This window comes from Helicoverpa zea, chromosome 11 (genome assembly GCF_022581195.2).
Source record: "Helicoverpa zea isolate HzStark_Cry1AcR chromosome 11, ilHelZeax1.1, whole genome shotgun sequence".
In the NCBI taxonomy this organism is placed as follows: Eukaryota; Metazoa; Arthropoda; class Insecta; order Lepidoptera; family Noctuidae; genus Helicoverpa; species Helicoverpa zea.
Window position 1 is genome coordinate 5,108,837 of NC_061462.1, and position 20,676 is coordinate 5,129,512.

Below are 20,676 nucleotides of genomic sequence, written 5' to 3' on the forward strand. Positions count from 1 at the left end.
TCGTTTTTTCAAGGCTAAAGTGACAGCAAAACTAATAGAAAAACCCTATAAAAAGCAAAAAATAACTTTTAACACTACGTAAACTAAATTTTGTCGTGTCGGGGGACCGCTCTAATTCATTACTTTAGATACGTGTTTTTTTTTTAAACGAATGTTGTAATTAGGTAAGTATCATTTGATTTATGTAAGTATTTATGAAGGTAAAAAGCGGTCCCCCGACACGTCAAAATTTAGTTTACGTAGTGTTAAAAGTTATTTTTTGCTTTTTATAGGGTTTAGCGTTTTTAACCTTTTGTCATAATTATTGCGTACTTTTTTTGGGTCGGGGGTTTTTTTAAATTTATAATTTAATTTTATTTCATGCTTTTTAAAGGAGCTCCTTAATTTTTCCTTCTTTCATTTAATTTATTTTATCTTAAGATGGGGTCGCTATATGCGATCTCGGCCAAAGGAAGCTGTTTAACAATCCTCATGACAAACTGGCTCTGGGAGAATTGCACAGATTGAGAAACAATAAAGATTAACCTTTGGACATTCTAGATTTTCAGCAAAAATATAAATCGGTTTATCCGTTTCATTCCAGCATTCCAGGGTTTCATTCGCTACATCCCATTTCCAGCATCAGGTTCTCGTCAATCAGAAACATGAAGAGAACTCGTCAAGACAAATTCAACGAGCCCAAACTCGATGGGTTTACTAAAAGGCAGTTCAGGGTTACGTCTCCTACCTTCGTGCCCTAACAGCAGACCAGCTCAGTGATTCCAAAAGACATTAGTGTTTCAAATTTCAGATCCCACATATACTTGCAAGTAAACTGAGCGTGTAACATTCCTATCACACCTATCAAACGAGCTGATGACCTTGAAGACCTGAACCGATTTCCACCAAACATAGCTAAGAACACTCCCGACTGACATACCTTTTAAACAAAAAAAACCGCATTACAATCGGATCATCCGTTTGGGAGCTACGATGCCACATACACACACACACACACACACACACACACACACACACACACACACAGACACGTCAAACTTATAACACCCCGTCGTTTTTGCGTCGGGGGTTAAAAATTGAATTTGACCGTTACTTTTACTTTAGACATTACTTTGACTTTTACTTTGGCTTTAAGTTTTGATGAAGAAACTGGCTGTTAGACTTTAGCCACGATAAGTTATTTAGCTTTCCCGCCAAGCACTGCTCATGACCCATAGACATCGAAATTCTTCAAAAAAGGATAGACCATAGGTTCGAAAGAAAAAAAAAACAAACCATAATTAATATACCATCTTTATTATCTAGTCGTAGTATACTCCACACATCTTGAAGGATCAGTTGGAAAATATTCCTGGCATTTCGTCATAAGTCTTTTAAGTGCTTGAATGTATTTTCTTTGTGTTTCGTCATTCATGACATGGGCCACGTTTTTGGAGAAGATCTTCTCACGACCGGTACGAGCGTGAATACCGACCATAGTGACTCCGATTGGCCAGGGAGCGTTGCCAATAGCCATTTGGAGGTACGCATCACTTGCCTGTAAAGAAAATGGATATTTAAATATACTGTATGTGTTGAATTGACTGCCTCGTTGGTCTAGTGGTCGCAAGCGCGGCTGCTGTACTCGAGGTCTCGGGTTCGATTCCCAGGTCGGACCGAAATCGCTTTATGGGTTTTCTTAAACTTTCACAAAGCAGCCCGTAGTCTGGAAGTTGGTGATTGATTCACCCGTGCATCGGAGAGCATCTAAATGTCGGTCCTGCGCCTGATCTCTTTCCGGTCGTGTCGGATTGCCGTCCCATCGGGTTATGAGAGTGAAGGAATAGGGAGTGCACCTGTGTCTGCGGAAATGCTCGTGCACTATAATATGTCCTGCGCAGCTGGCTGATCTCCTTAAATAAGAACAGCTGCCGTGGCCGAAATCGGCCGTGGACGCCATTATGTGTTGAATAATAATGAACGGTCAATAGTAGTATTGCGTATGCGCAAGTGCTTTTGATAACATTCTGATAAAAATGGGACTAGCCATCTATTGTCATTTTTAATGAACGAATGAATAGTACAAACCATAATATAATTCCTTTCTAAAAGATGTTTTGTAATTTCACACAGACTTTCACAGATGTCATCTGGTAGGTTTTTCTTCTTCAGCTTTCTGACCAATGGTTTCAAATACACTTGAGTTTGTGTGAAAGTGGCTCTGGTCATTTTGTGTTTCACTGCAGTCTTTTCTGCTCCTGTCGCTGAGTTCAACTGTTGTCCCCATAGCTTTAGCAGAAACTAAAAAAATAAGATGCCATTGTAATACTATCATTGCATCAATCAATATTATTATTCCTTCTCTTTGGTGATGTCCATCATTTTTATATTTTTAGTTTTTGTTTCACAATAGAAAAAATAAGTAGAACACTTTGCTGAGTAACAAGAGATCAATTAATGAACTTCTTCAAATAGAAGGCTTACTTTATGTTATTAATTACATCATAATAGAAAATACAGTCCTTTTTCTTTAGTAAATGAGAAGAAACCCATAGTTGTTTTTAAGTTTAAGTAAATAATATGAGTGTTAACTATATAATTTTAAAATGTGAATGAGAGAACTAGGAGTTATAAATATTTTAAATGTCTTACCTGTAATAATGTCATAATAACATTCATATCGTGATTTTTGTCACCCTGTCCCATAGTCTTTGCCATCTCTTGAATGGACTCATAAGTAACGGAGTCATCTAAGGCATCTTCTTTCAATTGTTTGTCATTGTCACTCTAAAATTTTAAAACATTTCATAGTTAATGAAATATCTAGTAACCAAGATAGTTAGAAGCAAAATACCGAGATTATTCGGTTGACTGCAAACACAGAGTATGTTGCAATAGCAGGGAACCTCTCTTCTAAATTTATAAAGATGAGCAAGAAGAAACAAAAAGGGTAAGCATGTAAAAGTTGGGACATTTTATCTAACTTTTATGTTCTTACCCTTCTTATTTACTTATTTCACCGTGACTTTAAGGGCCCCTACGCATTGTGCGGTTAGCCGGAATGCGGTCAGCCGTGCGGCTGACCGCAACAAAAGGTTTGTATGAGAATGTAGTTTTCATTCGCACTACGACGCGGCTGCCGCCCGACCGCTCCGGTCGTTCTGAGCGCTGCGGCCCGACCGGCGGCCAGCCGGACGGTCGCTATACACACTACGCGGATAAGCTAGTTTGCGGTTGCCCGCCATTGACGGTACACGTGTTCACCAACATTCGCGCATTTAACTGATACTTTATTAATATGGATTTCGATACCGAAGAATTTATAATCGAGATACAAAATAGGCCAGCAATCTAGAATACTAAATCCGCAGAATATTCCGATAAAAACCAACCGCAAACCACTACGGTTTCTAAACGCACTTTCCGGTTGGAGTTGCGGCTATCCGCCACCCGGCTAACCGCAAGCGCAACCGCTTCCTACGGTTATCCGGACGGCTGACCGCACTCCGGCTAACCGCACAGTGCGTAGGGGCCCTAACACTCACAGAAAAAAAGCCAACATTACAATAGGCATGATGACAGTAATCAAAAATCATTAAAATAATATATTTATTAAATTAAACTTGAAGCTTGGAATATAAAACGCGCATTGTTTTCTTTATTATAGTTCGGCCATTCAGAGAATGCGTTCCTGACACGTCGCGATTGAACTGACGACGTAACTACATTCATTGATTATTGATATAATAATGTTGTTTTAATGCTCCTCAATTGTTAAAACGGTAAACAACCAGCAAAAATATTTTTATCGTAACTGCAACGCCATTGCAAAGTTACGTCGTCAGTTCAATCGCGACGTGTCAGGAACGCATTCTCTGAATGGCCGAACTATAATAATGTGATTAATATGTATTTTTATAAAATAAAATTACGAAATAAGGCAATCCGCCATGATATCTTGAACACCAATCAGAGCTCGTGACGTCATCTCTCAAAACAACTCGCGCGAAATCGCGCGAACGTCACATTTCGTTATTGTGAACTTCCACTGCGATCTTTGTTTTTAATTAATTAATTGTTTATAACACGAGTTATGGAGCCCGGATTTATCAAGGCAAACAGCGCTAATTTGCCTAGAATTGATATCATAATGCTGGGAAAGTTTTTGGCATCAAATAAAGATTTTTGTTCAGCTGAATTTAGAAATGTTAAAACTTCCATGTAAGTATACTAGTTTAATTAAAAAACAATGAGAGATGAAACCTAACCTCGAAATAGTTATTTACATTATAAACTATGCTAGAATCTAGAGAACTATGTAATAACTTACATCAAGGTGATCTTCACAAATATAAAGTTATACCCTGGGCAATATTGCTTTTGAATCTCGCCTTGCAAGTTTAAGCCACTTGTTTCGTATTTTTTTATTGTGAGGAACATACACAAATAACTTATCAGGGGTTGTTTTGGATGTGTTCTTACACTGGGGGACCCCACAACACCTATGCCCTTTCGAATTCATATTTAATAACACAAAAAACTTAATTATTGCATATAGCCTTGTTTACTTGCGTCTTGTAATTTCAGTCGTGACGTCACAAGTGACGACATGACACTGACAAGCGTTTTCGCGCCGGATTCAAAGTGGACAGAGAAAAATGCAATTATTTGATAAAAAAACTTCGCATTTTCTTAAAATTAATAATTTTTCATATAAAATAGACGTATACCTACATCATACAAAGGAATTTAAAAATTTGTCATCATGCCTATTCACACAGAAATTTTATTTACCTGTGTTCCTAATGCTAAGATTTCATTCAAATAAGCTTCATCCACTTTTTCCATAGCTTCTTGGAAATCATTTCTTAAACCCTGAAAAATTACAAAACAAAATAAGTTATTAAAGAAAAACAACTTTTAATTTCATAGTCATAGAGTACATTCTAAACTGAATACATACTCTGTTCGCTTCTGGCTCTTGAATCTCTATTCTTCTTAATCTTTTAAATGACTGTAGTTCATTTTCACCAAACAGCCAAATGGGGTGACCTCTTTCTCTCAACCTTTTTATTACTTCTGTTCTTGGCAGTCCAACTATTTCAGTGTTTTCAGCATCATTGGTTGCTTGCCTTTCACTTGCTGAAATTTTAGATTTATAAAAATTACAATTGTTTAAAAATAAACACAATAATCAATTTTGTAGGTGTAAACCTAACAATTTAGATGCTAACAGGATCATAAAATTGGAATTGAGAACTGCAATAAGATTGAACTAGTACTTTAGGAAATTAGCAACATTCACTTGCACAGACTATTAGTACTCATAAAGTAGAGTGTGGAACCCAATACAGAAATACGCTTGTACGATATGACTATATACAGAAAGCACAGTTAATAGAAATCTCTATTCTTAGACAGCATGTTTCGCCGAAAACTTTGTTGTTAGAAAACATTGTTTGTAGACATCTCGGTACATAGGAAGCACTGTTGACAGAAATGTCTGTTCATAGATACTATACTTTTTCATAGAAACCACTGTTTCCAGACACCTTGGTTCACAGAAAGCGCCTCTGGAGAAAAAACTTAATATTTATTATTATATTACTAAATCTCGCTTTTCTGCCTCTCTATCCATAAAAAAACACGTTTATTTCATACAAAAATGCCATTTTAATCAAAAATGAAGCAAAACGAACACATTCCATTTCAAGTGTTTGATCACACATATGACATTCCCAAGACCCGAAACGTCTTGGAATCTTGGCATTAGCGCTGGACTACACTTCTTAACCGTAAGAAATGGAATGAGTTTAAAACTATAAAAGAATTTTCAAAAGAGGTAAAATACACAAGAATGTGAAATTGAGCGCATCAGGGCGTCAGAGCCCATGCCAAAGCGTCGTCGATCTCCACAAATTCAATACGAAAACAGAATGCAAAAGCACTTGTCTCAAAAAAGTGAGATGGACTTATTAGCCTTTTTAGGTGGATTAGCTCATATTTCAAGACCTCCTAGGTATATTATCGTAACCAACAAAATTACGATTTTGCTTTTTTTACATAAAATGACTTATTTTTATTTCCATTTATTTATTTTAAAACATATATTTTACATTTATATTTAATATTTAAAAATGTAAAATTACATTAATAAATAGTTTGTACAGGTGCGCAATCAGGCTTATGGGTCTGTAGTTGTTAATATCGGTTTTATCGCCTTTCTTATGGAGAATAAGTATGTGGGAATGAGTGAATTGATGCGGTATCTGACCAGAACATAAAATTGAGTTGAAAAGATTTGTGATATGTGGTACTAGGGCCATCATTTCACATAGAAAAAGGTGTGAAACAGGGTGATCCACTGTCACCAAACCTCTTCACCTGTACGCTGGAAGGAGTCTTTAAAAAGCTCACTGTGCAGTGGACAGGTAAAGGCATCGTCGTCGGATGCAAAAGGCTGACCAACTTGCGATTTGCTGATGACATCATCCTTTTTGCGTCCACATCGGAAGAGCTCCAACAGATGCTCCAAGACCTGAGCACAGAAAGCCGAGAGGTTGGACTTCACATGAACATGACCAAGACACAAACAATGACCAACAGCACAAAACGTAGGATCGAGGTAGATGGGCAAGCTCTACACTATGTCGACGAGTACATCTACTTGGGCCAGTTAGTCTCTTTCGAAAACAGGCAGGAAAGGGAAATCAATCGCCGCGTCGAGAATGCCTGGAAAAGCTACTGGTCCATGAAACACTACATGAAAGGGGACCTTCCCCTTTCACTCAAGCGAAAATTAGTCAACATGTGTATCTTGCCCGTCCTAACCTACGGTGCGCAAACCTAGTCTCTCACAGAGTGTCAGAAGTCCAAGCTCAAGGTTTGCCAAAGAGCAATGGAGCGTAGTATTTTAGGTATCAAGCGGATGGACAGAGTACGCAATACCGTCATACGCTCCAAAACAGGAATCTTCGATGTGGGCCAAAAAACAGCAAAATTAAAATGGGACTGGGCTGGGCACGTCGGCCGAATGCATCCAGACAGGTGGGCCAATGTTGTTGCTCAGTGGATACCACAGGATGGTTACCACAGACGTGGTAGGCCCCGGAAGAGGTGGCGTGACGATCTGGACGCCTACAATCCTGACTGGTGGGAGAACTCTAAAGATCGAGAGGTGTGGAAACAAAATGGGGAGGCCTTTGCCCAGCAATGGGACAATAAGGGCTAAGAAAAAAAAAATAATAATAAAAATGTAAAATATAATGTTTTAAAATAAATAAATGGAAATAAAAAATAAGTCGTTTTATGTAAAATAAGCAAAATCGTCATTTTGTTGGTTACGATAATATACGTAGGAGGTGTCGATTTTGCACCTGAAAAATTAATAATATTGAAGTTTAGTGTATAAACAATATTATTTTAAGTTATATCGAGTACTACTACTACTTTTTGTTTCTATTATAAAGCTTATGGGTCTTACTACAAAAACTTTAAACCCTGTTTTACACTTGTCTAATAAAATTTTGGCTGCAAAATGAACCATATGTCAACGTCATAATTTGACATTTTTTTAGACAAGGCATAAACTGACGTTTAAAAGTTTTTGTGGTAAGACGGAAAGAGTTTGCTTTGTTTTCAATTTCATCTATTGCTTTCGTTTTGCTTCATTTTTTATTAAAATGGCATTTTTGTATGAAATAAACGTGTTTTTTTAATGGATAGAGAGGCAGAAAAGCGAGATTTAGTAATATAATAAACTAGCTGTTGCCCGCGACTTCGTCTGCGTGAGCAATAAAGAATTTCCAATTTCGTTTATTTAATCATTCATTGCTCAACCCCTATAGGTGATACCGTATGTGTTGAACCGGCCCCTAGGTAATAGTCATGCAAAATTTGATTTAAATCCATGCAGTACTTTTTGAGTTTATCCTGGACAAACATACAGACAAACAGATAAACAGACATACAGACAAAAATTCTAAAAACTACCTATTTGGGTTCAGAATCGATTATGGATCACCTCCCAAAAAAAATATTCAATGTACAGTTTTGACTTTCCTATCATTTTATTATATGTATAGATATTAATCGTTTTTTCTCCAGAGGCGCTTTCTGTGAACCAAGGTGTCTGGAAACAATGGTTTCTATGAAAAAGTTTACGGCAAGAAGTGCTATCTATGAACAGAGATTTCTGTCAACATTGCTTCCTATGTACCGAGATGTCTACAAACAATGTTTTCTAACAGCAAATAGTTCGGCGAAACGTGCTGTCTAGGAATAGAGATTTCTATTAACTGTGCTTTCTGTATATGGTCATATTGTACAAGCGTATTTCTATATTGGGTTCCACACTCCATAAAGTACATGTACTACTCGAAAATGCAGTATAATTCTTATGTGCATGTACGTCGAGTCGCAAGATAATCTAGCGATAAAAACATAAAACAGCACCAAACCTCTTTCATTCTTGAGTTCCTGGGACATTGGCTCTGGTTCCTGGATTTGTGGGCCATATTTTTTTAAGTACTCTTCCTGTTCTTTAGCTAGTAGTTCGCCTCTCTTGAAATATTTCTTGTTTTTTGTAGGATCCTGCAATCGAAAATGTTTGAGTACAAGGATACCAAAAGAGAACACCAATGAGATCTGCTTGGAAGTTTACTCACAAGCAAATTCTTTTCTTCTAACAGTTTACGTTTCCTTGCAATTTCGGCTTTTAAAACATCCATGGTCAAAGATTAATCTTAGTTTTACAATTAAAATGCAAACTTATCTTATAAAATTGTTAGCAAAACAAATAATAGCAGAGTGCACGAACAAAATCGAGATTATTTGACATAACAAAAATTGACAGTGACAATAGCAGCACGCGAGTAAGGAAAGGTGAGGTTTGAGGTCGTATAACGAAACGTACTTGTTATCAATAATTATTTTAAAAAAATAAAAAATATTGAATAAAAATTAAATAAAAGAAGTCCCGAAAGTTTTATTGAAATCAACCTGTACAGAAATCTGTAAGTTCATTGAACCATGCCATAGGTTATTAACTGCTCGGCGCATCGGTTTTGTGGGGCTTAGCACATAAGATAAGGCTACATTTGTGATATAAGATAAATAAATAATAAAAAAAATAATTGCTTTTTTTTAGCCTTATGCTCCTGCTCCATCTGCGTCTTAACGCGTAAAATTTTGGCGTTATGCTACTGCTCCATCTGCGTTAGCGTTAACGTTAATGTCAATGGCCAACTACACGTTACATAAGCCCGGTTTCTGAAGTCTCTGAATATCTCTTCGTTAGTTATCGATTCGACAAAGTTATTGAATTGATAAACACCGTTTAACTTTTGCTGCGTTTCCGAGCACCAAACTGCCAGATAAATAGTTAAGGAACCGATACGTACTTACTTAATCTGTCGATACATGGCTCTTTTACAAATGTACGTTTAAAATTGTATAAAAAACGCAATAAAAAGTTGTTCCAACTCAGACCATGTGCATTGAAGGAGCGCTACAGGAGGTAGAGTAGGGGTGATGAATATCATCCAGATGTATTACGGTGTTTTTTTCAAACCGATATCTCTTAAATAAAACTACTTTCACGGATTTTACGTACTTTTGAGACAAAATCCGTAAAATTAATGTCTAATAATCGCGTAAGTGTCAGAAATCAATATGTAAAACGATATCTTTTTCAAATTGTATGTAGGTAAACATTTCGATAGGATTTCTCCTGTCCATTATATTCCGTGACACTAATATGATATATTAGACACTAGCTTCCGCCAGCGGCTTCGCCCGCGTGGTGTGTTGATAAAAAGTAGCCTATGTGTTAATCCAGGGTATCACCTATCTACATACCAAATTTCAATCAAATCGGTCCAGCCGTTTTTGCGTGATTGAATAACAAACATACATCCATACATTCTCACAAACTTTCACATTTATAATATAAGTAGGATTATTTCAAGCACTTCGAAATCCGATTGTGATGAGCTACTTTCATCCATGCTATCTATATTCATTGTTTGTATTTTTATAAGTAGGCATTTTAATAATAATTTTGTTCACTGGCTTCTAAAACTTACTCGATGCGACGAAAGTAACCTAAAACGTGGTATTTTTTGTGACATCTAAACGTCAAACAAAGATATGAGACAGATAAACGGCCAAATATGGGCAGTTGAGTTATACGCCGTTTAAACTGAGTTTAACTTAAGACGCGTAGCTCGGAAACGCATTCGAAGGAGTTATCGAACCAATAGCGCTGACGGATAGATAAACTCTCGTTAAGTGGACCTCAGAAACCGGGCATAAGCGCGCTAAACTACGCACTAAAACCCTTTGATGTGTCCAAAAAACCGACACCCGAGTTATCGCTTAACGTTTAATGCTATTAATAATGCCATTTGTATAAAATGCCATTGAGGAGGTCAGATAGGCAGTCGCTTCTTGTAAAGCACTGGTACTCAGCTGATTCCGGTTAGACTGGAAGCCGACCCCAACATAGTTTGGGAAAAGGCTCGGAGGATGATGTATAAAATGCCATTAAAACGTTGGCCACATCTGCGTAACGCCAAAATTTTACGCGTTAAGACGCAGGTGGAGCAGGAGACACAGATGTGGCCAACGTTTTAATGGCATTTTATACAAATGGCATTATTAATAGCATTAAACGTTAAGCGATAACTCGGGTGTCGGTTTAAGTGTAGCCAACGCGCATTTTTAATGCCCTAAGTAACGTGTAGTTGGCCATTGACATTAACGTTAACGCTAAAGCCCCCAGTACACGTTGGCCTGTGTTGGGCCAAGCTTTGCAATGCACAAATGTAGGCCACGATCAAATGGTGTTTACACATTGGCGCATGGCTCATTGCTGCCTGGCAAACCACTTGCGATGGACGTCGAGGTAGTTACGGCTGCGGCTGTTTATTTTTATATTATACTACACTACTATATTTACTACATTATTTATTGTTATACGCAACACAAAAGTGTACTATCCTCAGCGGCCGGTGACGAACTAAACATTGGCCGAATGTGTAAACACCACACGCCAAGCTGGGCCACGATTCCTTTGATGTGTTCCCAAAAAACCGACAACTCGCCGAATGCGCGCCAACCTTGACAATGTCCGCCAACCTGCACCAATACCCCGTGTACACATTGGTGATGGCGTGTATTGGCCGCACTTGGGCCAACGTGTACTGGGCCCTAACGCAGATGGAGCAGTAGCATTAGCATAGCATTTTACTTGACACTGACAAGTTAAGACAAGATGTGATGTGCGGCTTGTTTTTAAAGTTATGAACTTTCACAAATAAATTATGTTTTCAAAATGATTTTAGACTATGTTATCAAGTTTCATTTAGAAGATTGTATCAATATTCTATCGGAGCAAGATAATTTGGGTTACTATAGCATCAAAATTGAGTAACTATACTTTTATCTTTGTAGTATTTGTTTACAAACATGGGCTTCTGTGAACCATAATTTCACTGTTGTTTCAGCTTTTTGAAACTTTTCGAGTCATATCCAGATGTCGGTGATAAAGTATTATGCAGCCCAGTGGAGACTTTACCGGCTTGCGATAAAGATTTGATTAAAGCGCAGCAAACAATCCTAGAACAAGAGGAGTACAAATTAACTATTTCAAAATTGGATTATTGTTTTCTTAAACGTAATATCCATGCAAGATTCTTCGGATTACCAGTATGTCCCGAATTGCATCGTACAGTGTTCCCAAAAAATGTGGATTTGGGATGTTTTTTAAAAGTTACAGGTAAAAAGCAAAGGCACTTTAAATTATTATGCCTCCACAAATAAGATTTTATTTCAATAACCTCTTTGGTGTTCCAGGTACCGTTGTAAGAGTAACACAGTCAAAAATGTTAGAGTACCAGAGAAAGTATGTTTGCGTTAAATGCAAGTTTGAGAACTGTGTTGAAGCAGAGTTTGAGAACAGATACATCTTAAAGGCTCCCAGCAAATGTGGCAATGATGTAAAAGCTTGTAGGAGTAACACATTCACTCAAGTGCCTTTAGTCTCTAGAGAACACTGTAAAGATTATCAGGAAATTAAAATACAGGTATGTATATTTTTGACTGATTTATCCAAAGAAGAAAAGGCACGTCCGCCATGTCCAAGTACCTACTATGTTACTGCTTTGAAATCTGTAGACATACTTTTTCCGGAACTTTAAACAAGGAAGTGAATGTATGTTTGTTAGTATTTAGCTGCTTTTAGTTGATGAGGCAGCTGCTAAATATACTTTGCATGTAAGTAATTCATAATTTGGTGGTGTTTCAGGAGCAAGTCAATAAGTTAAGTATAGGAACAATACCAGGCTCCATGTGGGTGGTGCTTGAAGATGATCTGGTGGATTGCTGTAAACCAGGGGATGATGTCCTAATATGGTATGTAGAACTTAGTTGAATACTAATAAATTGTGGATGATTTCATTAATATTCAAGTTTACCTTACATATATACGAACTTGTTGAATAAGGTTACTTAGATACAACTTGTAAAAAGTTTATAGGTAGATCCTTTTGTTATTTTAAACTATGAAACTTAAATCTAAACTAAATAAATTGTAGTGCTACAGTAAGGCGCCGATGGCGACCTTCCGGTCATAACAAGAAATCTGAAGTGGAACTAGTATTACAAGCCAATTTTATAGAAGTATGTAATGCACAGAGGTCTGAAGTGATTTCCACGGCTCCTGATATAAAAGACTGCTTTGATGAATTCTGGTCAAAATATGAATCTTGTCCAATGAAAGGCAGAGATCGAATTTTAGGATCTGTTTGTCCTCAGGTAAGTTATTTATTGTTAGTTACTAAGACTCGCACAAAAAATAAATATAAACTTTTAAATAAAATATAATAACTTTAGGACTTATGGAAATATTTTCAAATGCCTTTGCCACTCTTTAGTTTTGTTGTAGAAGTCAGATAGGCAGTTGTTGTATCACATAGCATAGATTATTAATCTGCATTTTAGGCAAACACCAATATGCTGTTGTAGTTGCAAATCTTAAAAGTTTCACATTATAATGTTCCAGGTGTATGGTCTCCATTTGGTGAAGCTTGCAGTTCTCTTAACAGTAATTACTGGATCTAATCATGTAGCAGAGAATGATGGCAAGAAAAATGCCCACGATGAAAAACATGCCACTCGCGTTAGAGGCCAATGTCATTTGCTTCTTGTTGGGGACCCAGGTATAGCCATGTTTACTAGGTATATTATTGTAATATTTTTGAAGGTTTAAAATTACTATATTTGCAACAAACTGTTGTCTATATTGGAATAGAACTTATTCTATTATGAACTTTGTATATGTTACATTCCACTTGACCACGTTCTTGGAGTACCTAAATATTATTTGGATTATAATATTTTCTAGTTTTGATAAAGCATATAAAATTTAACAAACATATGTATAGACATTTTCTTGAAACAGCGATTATTACCTCAATAGAGACTAAAATGTCTTTTCACTTTTTAGGCACTGGCAAGTCACAATTACTGCGAACGAGTGCCGAACTGACTGCGCGATCCGTATTTACTTCAGGTGCTGGCAGTACAAGAGCTGGACTCACCTGTGCAGCACTCAGGGTACGAAGAATATTGTCTTTTATGGCTAGTCAAATAGCAAATTCCCATTTTCATGTTATCTACTGGTACAATAAAGACCAATTTTTTGTTTGTTACCAGAGGCTTGGAAACTACTTAAACCAATTTGAAAAGTTATTTTATTGTTGGGTAGCTAGACTATCCCTGAGTATCTTAGGCTATATTTGTCCGGATACGGGAGGGACACTGCAGGAAAAAGCTATATACTTGAGTAAAAAAAACTCTGACGCTAAATGCAAAACTTTTTTTTCTGTTCAAGCTCTCAGGGCATACCAGTTAATCAAGTTGAGAAATGAACTTGCAATGTTTTCTTTTCTAGGAAGATGGTGAATGGCAACTAGAAGCTGGTGCCCTTGTTCTATCAGACGGCGGAGTATGCTGTATCGACGAGATTTCACAACTACGGGAACATGACAGGACCGCCATACACGAAGCTATGGAACAACAAACTATTTCAGTTGCAAAGGTAATTTTATTGCCAAGATGTTTTCAACTTTATGTCTTTGCAATTATGGTTCAATTTGACATATATTTTAATTTGCGGTTGTGACCTCTTTTCAGGCAGGTATAGTGTGTAAATTAAACACACGTTGTGCAATAATAGCCGCTTGCAATCCCAAAGGACATTATGATACGGATCAACATCTCAGCGTCAATGTGTCTCTTGGGACGCCATTGTTAAGCAGGTAAAGTAATTCTTAACGTTAATTGTTAACGAAAGTGAAGAAACATTTTTTGTAAAGGCTCAGAAAGTATTGAACTGATTTGAAAAATTATTTCTCAGTTGGAAACCTACATTACGCCTGAGTAACACGAGCTATATTTTAGCCAGTTACGCAAAGAAGTTCCCCCGGGACTCCAGCGAAACCGCCGGAAAACCGGTATTTATTTAGTTATTAACATTTTACAATGGTTCTCAGAATTTGCAGATCTGTTTCAGATTTGACTTAATATTCATCTTATTGGATTCAAAGAACAAGACGTGGGATAGACTAGTATCGTCGTACATACTTTTTGGCGATTCTAATCCAACAGAGTGTAAGAAAAAGTGGAACCTTGAAAAGTTGCAGGTAACTGAAATACTTAGGTACTTACATTTTTAATACATAGAAGTAATAGCATTACATGAACAATAATCTCATTATTTTCAGATGTACATAAGTTTAGTTGGGCCTAAATATACAGAAATGACGAAGTCTGCAAATATGATAATGCAAAAGTATTACATGGCGCAAAGAAAGTCAGAACATAGAGATCCTTCCCGCACCACTGTAAGAATGTTAGACAGTTTAGTAAGGTATGTTTGTCTTACAAGTTGTTAAATACCTAAGAAAATACTCATGCCTATTTCTAAAACTTTCTATCATAATTTCAGATTATCTCAAGCCCACTGCAGGCTTATGTACCGCAAAACAATATTACCAATGGATGCCGTTGTAGCAGTATCACTGATCGATTTATCCATGCAGGATTGCACTTTAGATGATACGGTAGATGCTTTACACTCTACTATTCCCAAATACCCAGACTATGAGTACTTATGTACAGCTAAAAAACTTCTAACAAGGCTAAATCTCGTTGATGTGTGGCGGAATGAACTCTTGTATTACGCCAAGTTAATGCAAGTCGACCACAAAACGTTAGAAAGCGATATAGAAGCAGGGAACTGTAAACTATTCGCCAATCATGATGACGTCACTGACGATAATATACAACTATCAGCTTCGCAAATTACAAGTTCTTATTTCAACAATAAAAAATCTAAGAAAAATCATGAGGGACAAACTGAAAATAATCACGAGAATTTAAGGAAGGATAACGGCTTTAAAGATGATGGTATAAATGAAAAGCTAGCAGTAACGCTGAAAAAACATAAGACTCTCAACAAAGCAGAAAAAGAACCTCCATTAGTTAAAAAGAAAGCAGGTAATAAACGAAAAAGAAAAGAAGTTACTGTAGACATAACGGGAGTTAAGAATCAACTGTCTAAAAGGGTTAAGAAAGGTAGAACAAAACAAAAGTGTATGGATGAAGACGAGAATTCTAACAGTGATGAAGAAAATATCGAAGATAGAACTATTCTAAACGCTGTACCAAGTGTAAACGATGCATTAGCTGATTTAGGCATAGATTTTAATTTTGAAAATGATTCCAATGAAACTAATTCTGAGAAAGATATAATTAAAACAGAACCAAAAGAATTTGAATCAACATCTAAAGGAATGTTTGATACATCCATAGATAACAATGATAGTGTGCTAGACATAAGTCTTGGAGGAGAATGTAGTAAAAGTAAAGAAATTGAAAAAGTAACAGATGTTGAAGAAAGGACTGTGAGTAAACTGAAAAGGTTTCAGTTTGTTGATAAAAAACCAAAAGACATTAAAACAAAATCGATATCTGTACTTGATACATTATTAGAAACAGAAAATACTATATTAGACATAAGTGTTACAGATGATACAAATAAGACTAAGGATGAGAAAAAGACAGATGTTAAAGAAAGAACAGTGAGTAAACTAAAACAGTTTCAGTTTGTCAGTAAACATGATTTGGATAAGTATGATGATAAGCCTGGAAAGCTCTTAGATACAACAAGTAATAATGAGGAAAATGAAAAACCAAAATTGAAGGAAAATAAAGAAAATATTTCAAATAACAAACCATCAACATCAAAATCGCAAATATCAATATTTGAAGATTCAGACTGTGATATAGATTTAGATATATAATCATGTTTTCAAGACTGTTTCTTAGTGCAAAATTTTAAATAAATCAAATCCTACTGTTTTTCTTTGTTTTTATTTTATAGTCATCTACATTAACATAATGTAACTTAAAATCACCAACTGCGAACCACACTGTTTGTCACTAATTCTCAATTTCAAAAATTCTCTTTTATCACAGAATTTGAGTAATTTCATATCTAACAAAATAAGTAGGTTTTTGATCTACATGAACATAATAAATATTTACAAGTATCAATAAAATGAAGACGATATTATTTCACATTTGGTGTAATTTGTAAAGATTAGCTAGATTATTCCTATAACAATTTCGTAGTTATTCATTTTCCATAGAAGCCTTATGTGGATCTTTTTCATAGTTCTCTATGAGTAGGTGTTTAAACCTCCTTGCTGTTATTTGGATGCTTTCTTCTTTAGGAACCACATTCATTATTTCAACTCTGGATACATAAATATGATCTGGATTCTTCGGGCTTACTATTTTTATTACATCTATTTCATCACCCAGTCTAAGCTGTTGAGAAAATACGGTAATTTTTAATAACTTAGTAATGGACAGGAATTATTCTGGTGATTTATTAACTTAGGTTGTTAAGCCTTCCAAATTATTTTGAAGCAATATGTTTCAACTTTATACCCATAACATTTGCAACTTAACAAAAATAATTTGTACTTACAGAAGCACTTTTCTTCAGAATTTTCTTTCCATTCACCCTTATTTTGCTTTCATAAAACATTTGTTCTACTTTACTGAAAAGATAAATAAAAAAAATATTAGGCTATTGTATGGTTTGAATCATTAGTGGGTTCACCATGTTTCTTATACTTTTACTTACTTTCTTGATACGCCAAGTGCTGATTTCAATATAACATCTGTTCTCATAGATGTTGTGCTAAATTTCACTACTTTTGAGTCTTTCGACAGCGATGAATCTTCTTCAAAATCAACCTCCTCGTCATCTGAATCATATTGGCTCTAAAACATCAAGTAACCACATAAAATTCATAACGTACTGTGGGTATATCATTGAGAACATATTGTTGGATCAACAAACCTTTTTAGATTTCCAGCGAACTGCATTAAACCCAGTAAATAGAGGATTTGCACCTACAAGTTTTGAGGTTATATTTACATTTTTTTGCACACAACAATGTAATGATTTTTTACATATCTCTTGTCTGAACACACGACAAAGAAGAGTTGGAGAAGTAATTCGTCTTAGAAGACTCATAATAATAACACAAATTTATACTAAACGGATAAAAAATCACTTCGAAAGGTTACAAAACACTACATTCCATTTTACGTGACAAGAAAAATTATATCTGTCAAATTGTATTTTGTTGAAAGCATCGGTTGAAAGCAATATAAATTAATCATGATTGAATTAGTAAATTGTATAAATGTATTTGAAATTAAAACACTCAATCGTATAATCGTATTGTCTCTTATTAATGAAATTAAAATTATTAATTGATCGAATACAATTTGAATAAGTTTAACACTTTTTAGGTGCGTGTAATGGGGCTTCGATACGTCCAGAAACCATAGATTACCTTTTGTCAGAAACCTTAGAAAGTACCGATGTACATTTTTTTTCTGAGTTGTTAGGACCCCTATTTCTAAAATATTATTATAACGCATAATTTTATTTCCACAACTTTTAAAATATTTTTTTTAACTTGGTAGTATTATTAGTCTATTAGTCCTTAGTGGGTACTACTAATCAAAGCAGAGATGGCGCTCGTATCAATTTAGGTATGTATGTAGGTATCTAATGCCCATTTTCACCAACAATCTCTTAATCTAAGTGCCACTTAGAATAAGGGCTCTCCCAATTTTGACATAAATAACTATGGATAAGGGATACCTAAACTTTGGTGAAAACGAAATTCTTATTAAGTGTTCCGTAAATGCTCTTAGGGGATCCCTTAATTTAGGTATTTGTTGGTGAAAATGGGCATGACTTTTTTTGATCTTTTCAATCCATAATCCAACTTCGAGATATACATATATATATATGAATGTAATCCCTCCGGGACGGTAACCTCCGGCATCGGAGACTTCCTGTACTAACGTGTAAAAAATATTTTATTTATCTATAGCTAGGTATGTTGTAACACCTACTCACTATTTTAGCTACCGACTAGCTATTTATTTCTATAACTTTGATCTGGACCCGAGCATGTCAAAATAAACCACACTAGTATTTCTCTATCATCGCTCGTTACTTCTTTGTAAGCTCGAAAAACAAACGATGTGGCTAAAGGCGACGATGACTGGGTTCTCATAAATATAAAATCATAACCGTTTACAGATTAGCTGCCGACCGATGTGATCATGTGAGAGCAAACACCCCTTCTGTGGTTTGTTTACCACATTTGGTTAACATCAAACTGAATGTACCTAGTTTACATGAGTGGTAGCGATCTTAGCTCTTTATAACTAGCCACCCTTTGGTTTTACTGGCTTTGTTGACAGTCATATATTGGATAATATAATATAATATATTGGATCCATAGTCATCAGGTCAGGATCTGATGATGGAGACCCTGAGAAATCGAGGGCAACGTTCGAAAGTTGTGGGCATGCGTAGGGTAGGTATAAACTTAAACTTGCATTGTCGGCTCCCACTCCTTGAATTTCTACATAAATCAGAATCGAATAAACAGCACTAAAAACAAAAAAACCATCTGCATTCCTAATCTAAAATAATTAACGTTCATAATATCCACCCTCTACAGCGATAATGTCCCAACAAAAAAGCTCTAAACGGACAAAGAAAACAGATATGATATCCTTGTTGACACTGATGTCAGGGTGCGCGTGTCACTCCGTGGGAGAGTCTCTAGACATTCAAGTGTGTCGATTTATCTTGCCCCGGCGACGAGGAGGCGCATCAAAGTAAACACTCCGTACCAACCTAAAGATATTTAAGATAAAGCCCTCTGTGAATATTTTGCAGGAAACAATGATTTTACTGCATCAAGCTCAGGGTTTTTCAAGCCGATTTACCCATTATGTACTCAGTTTTTTTGGTCACCAATCGATAGCTTTTCGAGATGATAAAAATCTGCGATATCTACCTACTGACGGATTTCTAAGGAAGCATTTTATGGTCACTCCCCAGAGAGACTTCTGGAATTTCTGGAGCATCGAGAGTATTCGAGAGCACCCCAAAAATATTACGAACTAACAACAAAAACTAAGGGATTTTATGAGAAAAACAATCACGACTGTGACCAAACGTAAACATACTGCGGAGTAGTCGGCACCCTGAATTTAAAAATAAAAGTTAAATTCTTCTTTCAACACAATTAATAAGGAGTTCGTCATCCAAACGGTATCCAGCCAGCCACTTTATCACATTATACACGGTGTCTCTTAGTGTTACCAACATGTGGACACATGTCTTGCATTCAGAACGATCTTTTTATTTTAGAACATACGATTATGTTTACGGCGAGTTCAAAGGGTTTTTTAATTTGACACAGTTTATGGCTTTGTCCTGAGTTTTGACGGCCGTGGATGGAAAAGTTGTGTAGCGTCGCAAGTGGACTATTAATTTATCGTGAAAACAAAACAGTGTTATCGCATAAATTGTGATGTCGCCGTGTACACGGTTGTGGATCATAATCATAAATCTTATTGCACTCTAGCTTTTACCGCAGATTACTCACTCCTGAAAGAAACACAAGGAGCTGTACGTTTTTCTTTTGTTAAAATTAGAACACTTTAGAATGGCTTCTTATTTTAAATTAAAAACAAAATAAGTTTTTATTTTCCTTTTATAGCCATTCCAGTTCTGACATTATTAACATTGCTATACCTACTTATTTTTTTCGTACAGCACATTTTCAGTTGTTGCAATTCAACTCTGCATTTTGCATTATAGAGCCATACAAGTAAATTGAAATTCCGCAAGAACCGTAACTTGAGTGTTCTAAGGAACGATCGATACACTCTTTGTAACCGATTAACTTCAAAACAAGTGCACTTATTCCCAGTAAATTGAATGACCATTTACTTGGAATAAGTGCAGTTTTACTTTTTATCTCAATAGCTGCAGTTCTAGCCGAGTGGACGGCTAGGCGGCTCCTACATTCCACATTTTATGGCACAAGCCTCGATAAAGTTTCTATAATATAATCGCATTCTTGAACAATACGCGTTTACGATGCTTTATGGCGTCCACAAAGGAAGTTATGAATACATCGGTACTCGGGTTTCGGTGTTATAATGTTAACAAACATAAACGTCGCTACCCAACCGTGGGGTCTCAAATAAATCAATGGGCTCTTCGTTTTAGAACCC

At 36.0% G+C, this 20,676-nt stretch overlaps 3 protein-coding genes across 3 annotated transcripts; 1 reads left to right on the plus strand and 2 right to left on the minus strand.

The window, feature by feature from the left end:
- Nucleotides 1–1,278: 1,278 nt before the first annotated feature.
- On the minus strand, nucleotides 1,279–8,825 carry LOC124634616 (pre-mRNA-splicing factor 18). The gene is made up of 7 exons (XM_047170267.1): nucleotides 8,646–8,825; nucleotides 8,439–8,571; nucleotides 4,943–5,121; nucleotides 4,774–4,854; nucleotides 2,632–2,766; nucleotides 2,068–2,280; nucleotides 1,279–1,537 (listed from the first exon to the last, which is right to left on the minus strand). Exons 1-7 carry the CDS (start codon nucleotides 8,706–8,708, stop codon nucleotides 1,298–1,300), a joined length of 1,044 nt encoding a protein of 347 aa, XP_047026223.1. The 5' UTR covers nucleotides 8,709–8,825; the 3' UTR covers nucleotides 1,279–1,297.
- Nucleotides 8,826–11,235: 2,410 nt separating this feature from the next.
- LOC124634473 (DNA helicase MCM9-like) lies at nucleotides 11,236–16,404 on the plus strand. Its single transcript, XM_047170072.1, has 12 exons — nucleotides 11,236–11,409; nucleotides 11,487–11,758; nucleotides 11,836–12,065; nucleotides 12,287–12,393; nucleotides 12,576–12,795; nucleotides 13,043–13,199; nucleotides 13,487–13,596; nucleotides 13,934–14,080; nucleotides 14,176–14,300; nucleotides 14,555–14,684; nucleotides 14,766–14,911; nucleotides 14,990–16,404. The coding sequence occupies exons 1-12, from the start codon at nucleotides 11,315–11,317 to the stop codon at nucleotides 16,344–16,346; spliced, it is 3,096 nt and encodes a 1,031-aa protein (XP_047026028.1). The 5' UTR covers nucleotides 11,236–11,314; the 3' UTR covers nucleotides 16,347–16,404.
- A 211-nt stretch (nucleotides 16,405–16,615) lies between these two features.
- LOC124634474 (mitochondrial transcription rescue factor 1) lies at nucleotides 16,616–17,685 on the minus strand. Its single transcript, XM_047170074.1, has 4 exons — nucleotides 17,417–17,685; nucleotides 17,198–17,337; nucleotides 17,039–17,111; nucleotides 16,616–16,875 (listed from the first exon to the last, which is right to left on the minus strand). Exons 1-4 carry the CDS (start codon nucleotides 17,591–17,593, stop codon nucleotides 16,678–16,680), a joined length of 588 nt encoding a protein of 195 aa, XP_047026030.1. The 5' UTR covers nucleotides 17,594–17,685; the 3' UTR covers nucleotides 16,616–16,677.
- Nucleotides 17,686–20,676: the final 2,991 nt, after the last annotated feature.

What these genes read in the sequence shown, in the direction of transcription:
- LOC124634616 (XM_047170267.1), bottom strand. Translation starts at nt 8,708, where the DNA reads ATGGATGTTTTAAAAGCCGAAATTGCAAGGAAACGTAAACTGTTAGAA. An exon ending in TCTTAGCATTAGGAACACAG is followed by an intron (nt 2,767 to 4,773) that starts GTAAATAAAATT and finishes TTAAAATTTTAG; the next exon opens with AGTGACAATGACAAACAATT. An exon ending in TAGAAAGGAATTATATTATG is followed by an intron (nt 1,538 to 2,067) that starts GTTTGTACTATT and finishes TTTTCTTTACAG; the next exon opens with GCAAGTGATGCGTACCTCCA.
- LOC124634473 (XM_047170072.1), top strand. Translation starts at nt 11,315, where the DNA reads ATGATTTTAGACTATGTTATCAAGTTTCATTTAGAAGATTGTATCAAT. An exon ending in TCACCTGTGCAGCACTCAGG is followed by an intron (nt 13,597 to 13,933) that starts GTACGAAGAATA and finishes TTTCTTTTCTAG; the next exon opens with GAAGATGGTGAATGGCAACT. An exon ending in AAACTATTTCAGTTGCAAAG is followed by an intron (nt 14,081 to 14,175) that starts GTAATTTTATTG and finishes ACCTCTTTTCAG; the next exon opens with GCAGGTATAGTGTGTAAATT.
- LOC124634474 (XM_047170074.1), bottom strand. Translation starts at nt 17,593, where the DNA reads ATGAGTCTTCTAAGACGAATTACTTCTCCAACTCTTCTTTGTCGTGTG. An exon ending in GCACTTGGCGTATCAAGAAA is followed by an intron (nt 17,112 to 17,197) that starts GTAAGTAAAAGT and finishes TTATCTTTTCAG; the next exon opens with TAAAGTAGAACAAATGTTTT. An exon ending in TTCTGAAGAAAAGTGCTTCT is followed by an intron (nt 16,876 to 17,038) that starts GTAAGTACAAAT and finishes TTTTCTCAACAG; the next exon opens with CTTAGACTGGGTGATGAAAT.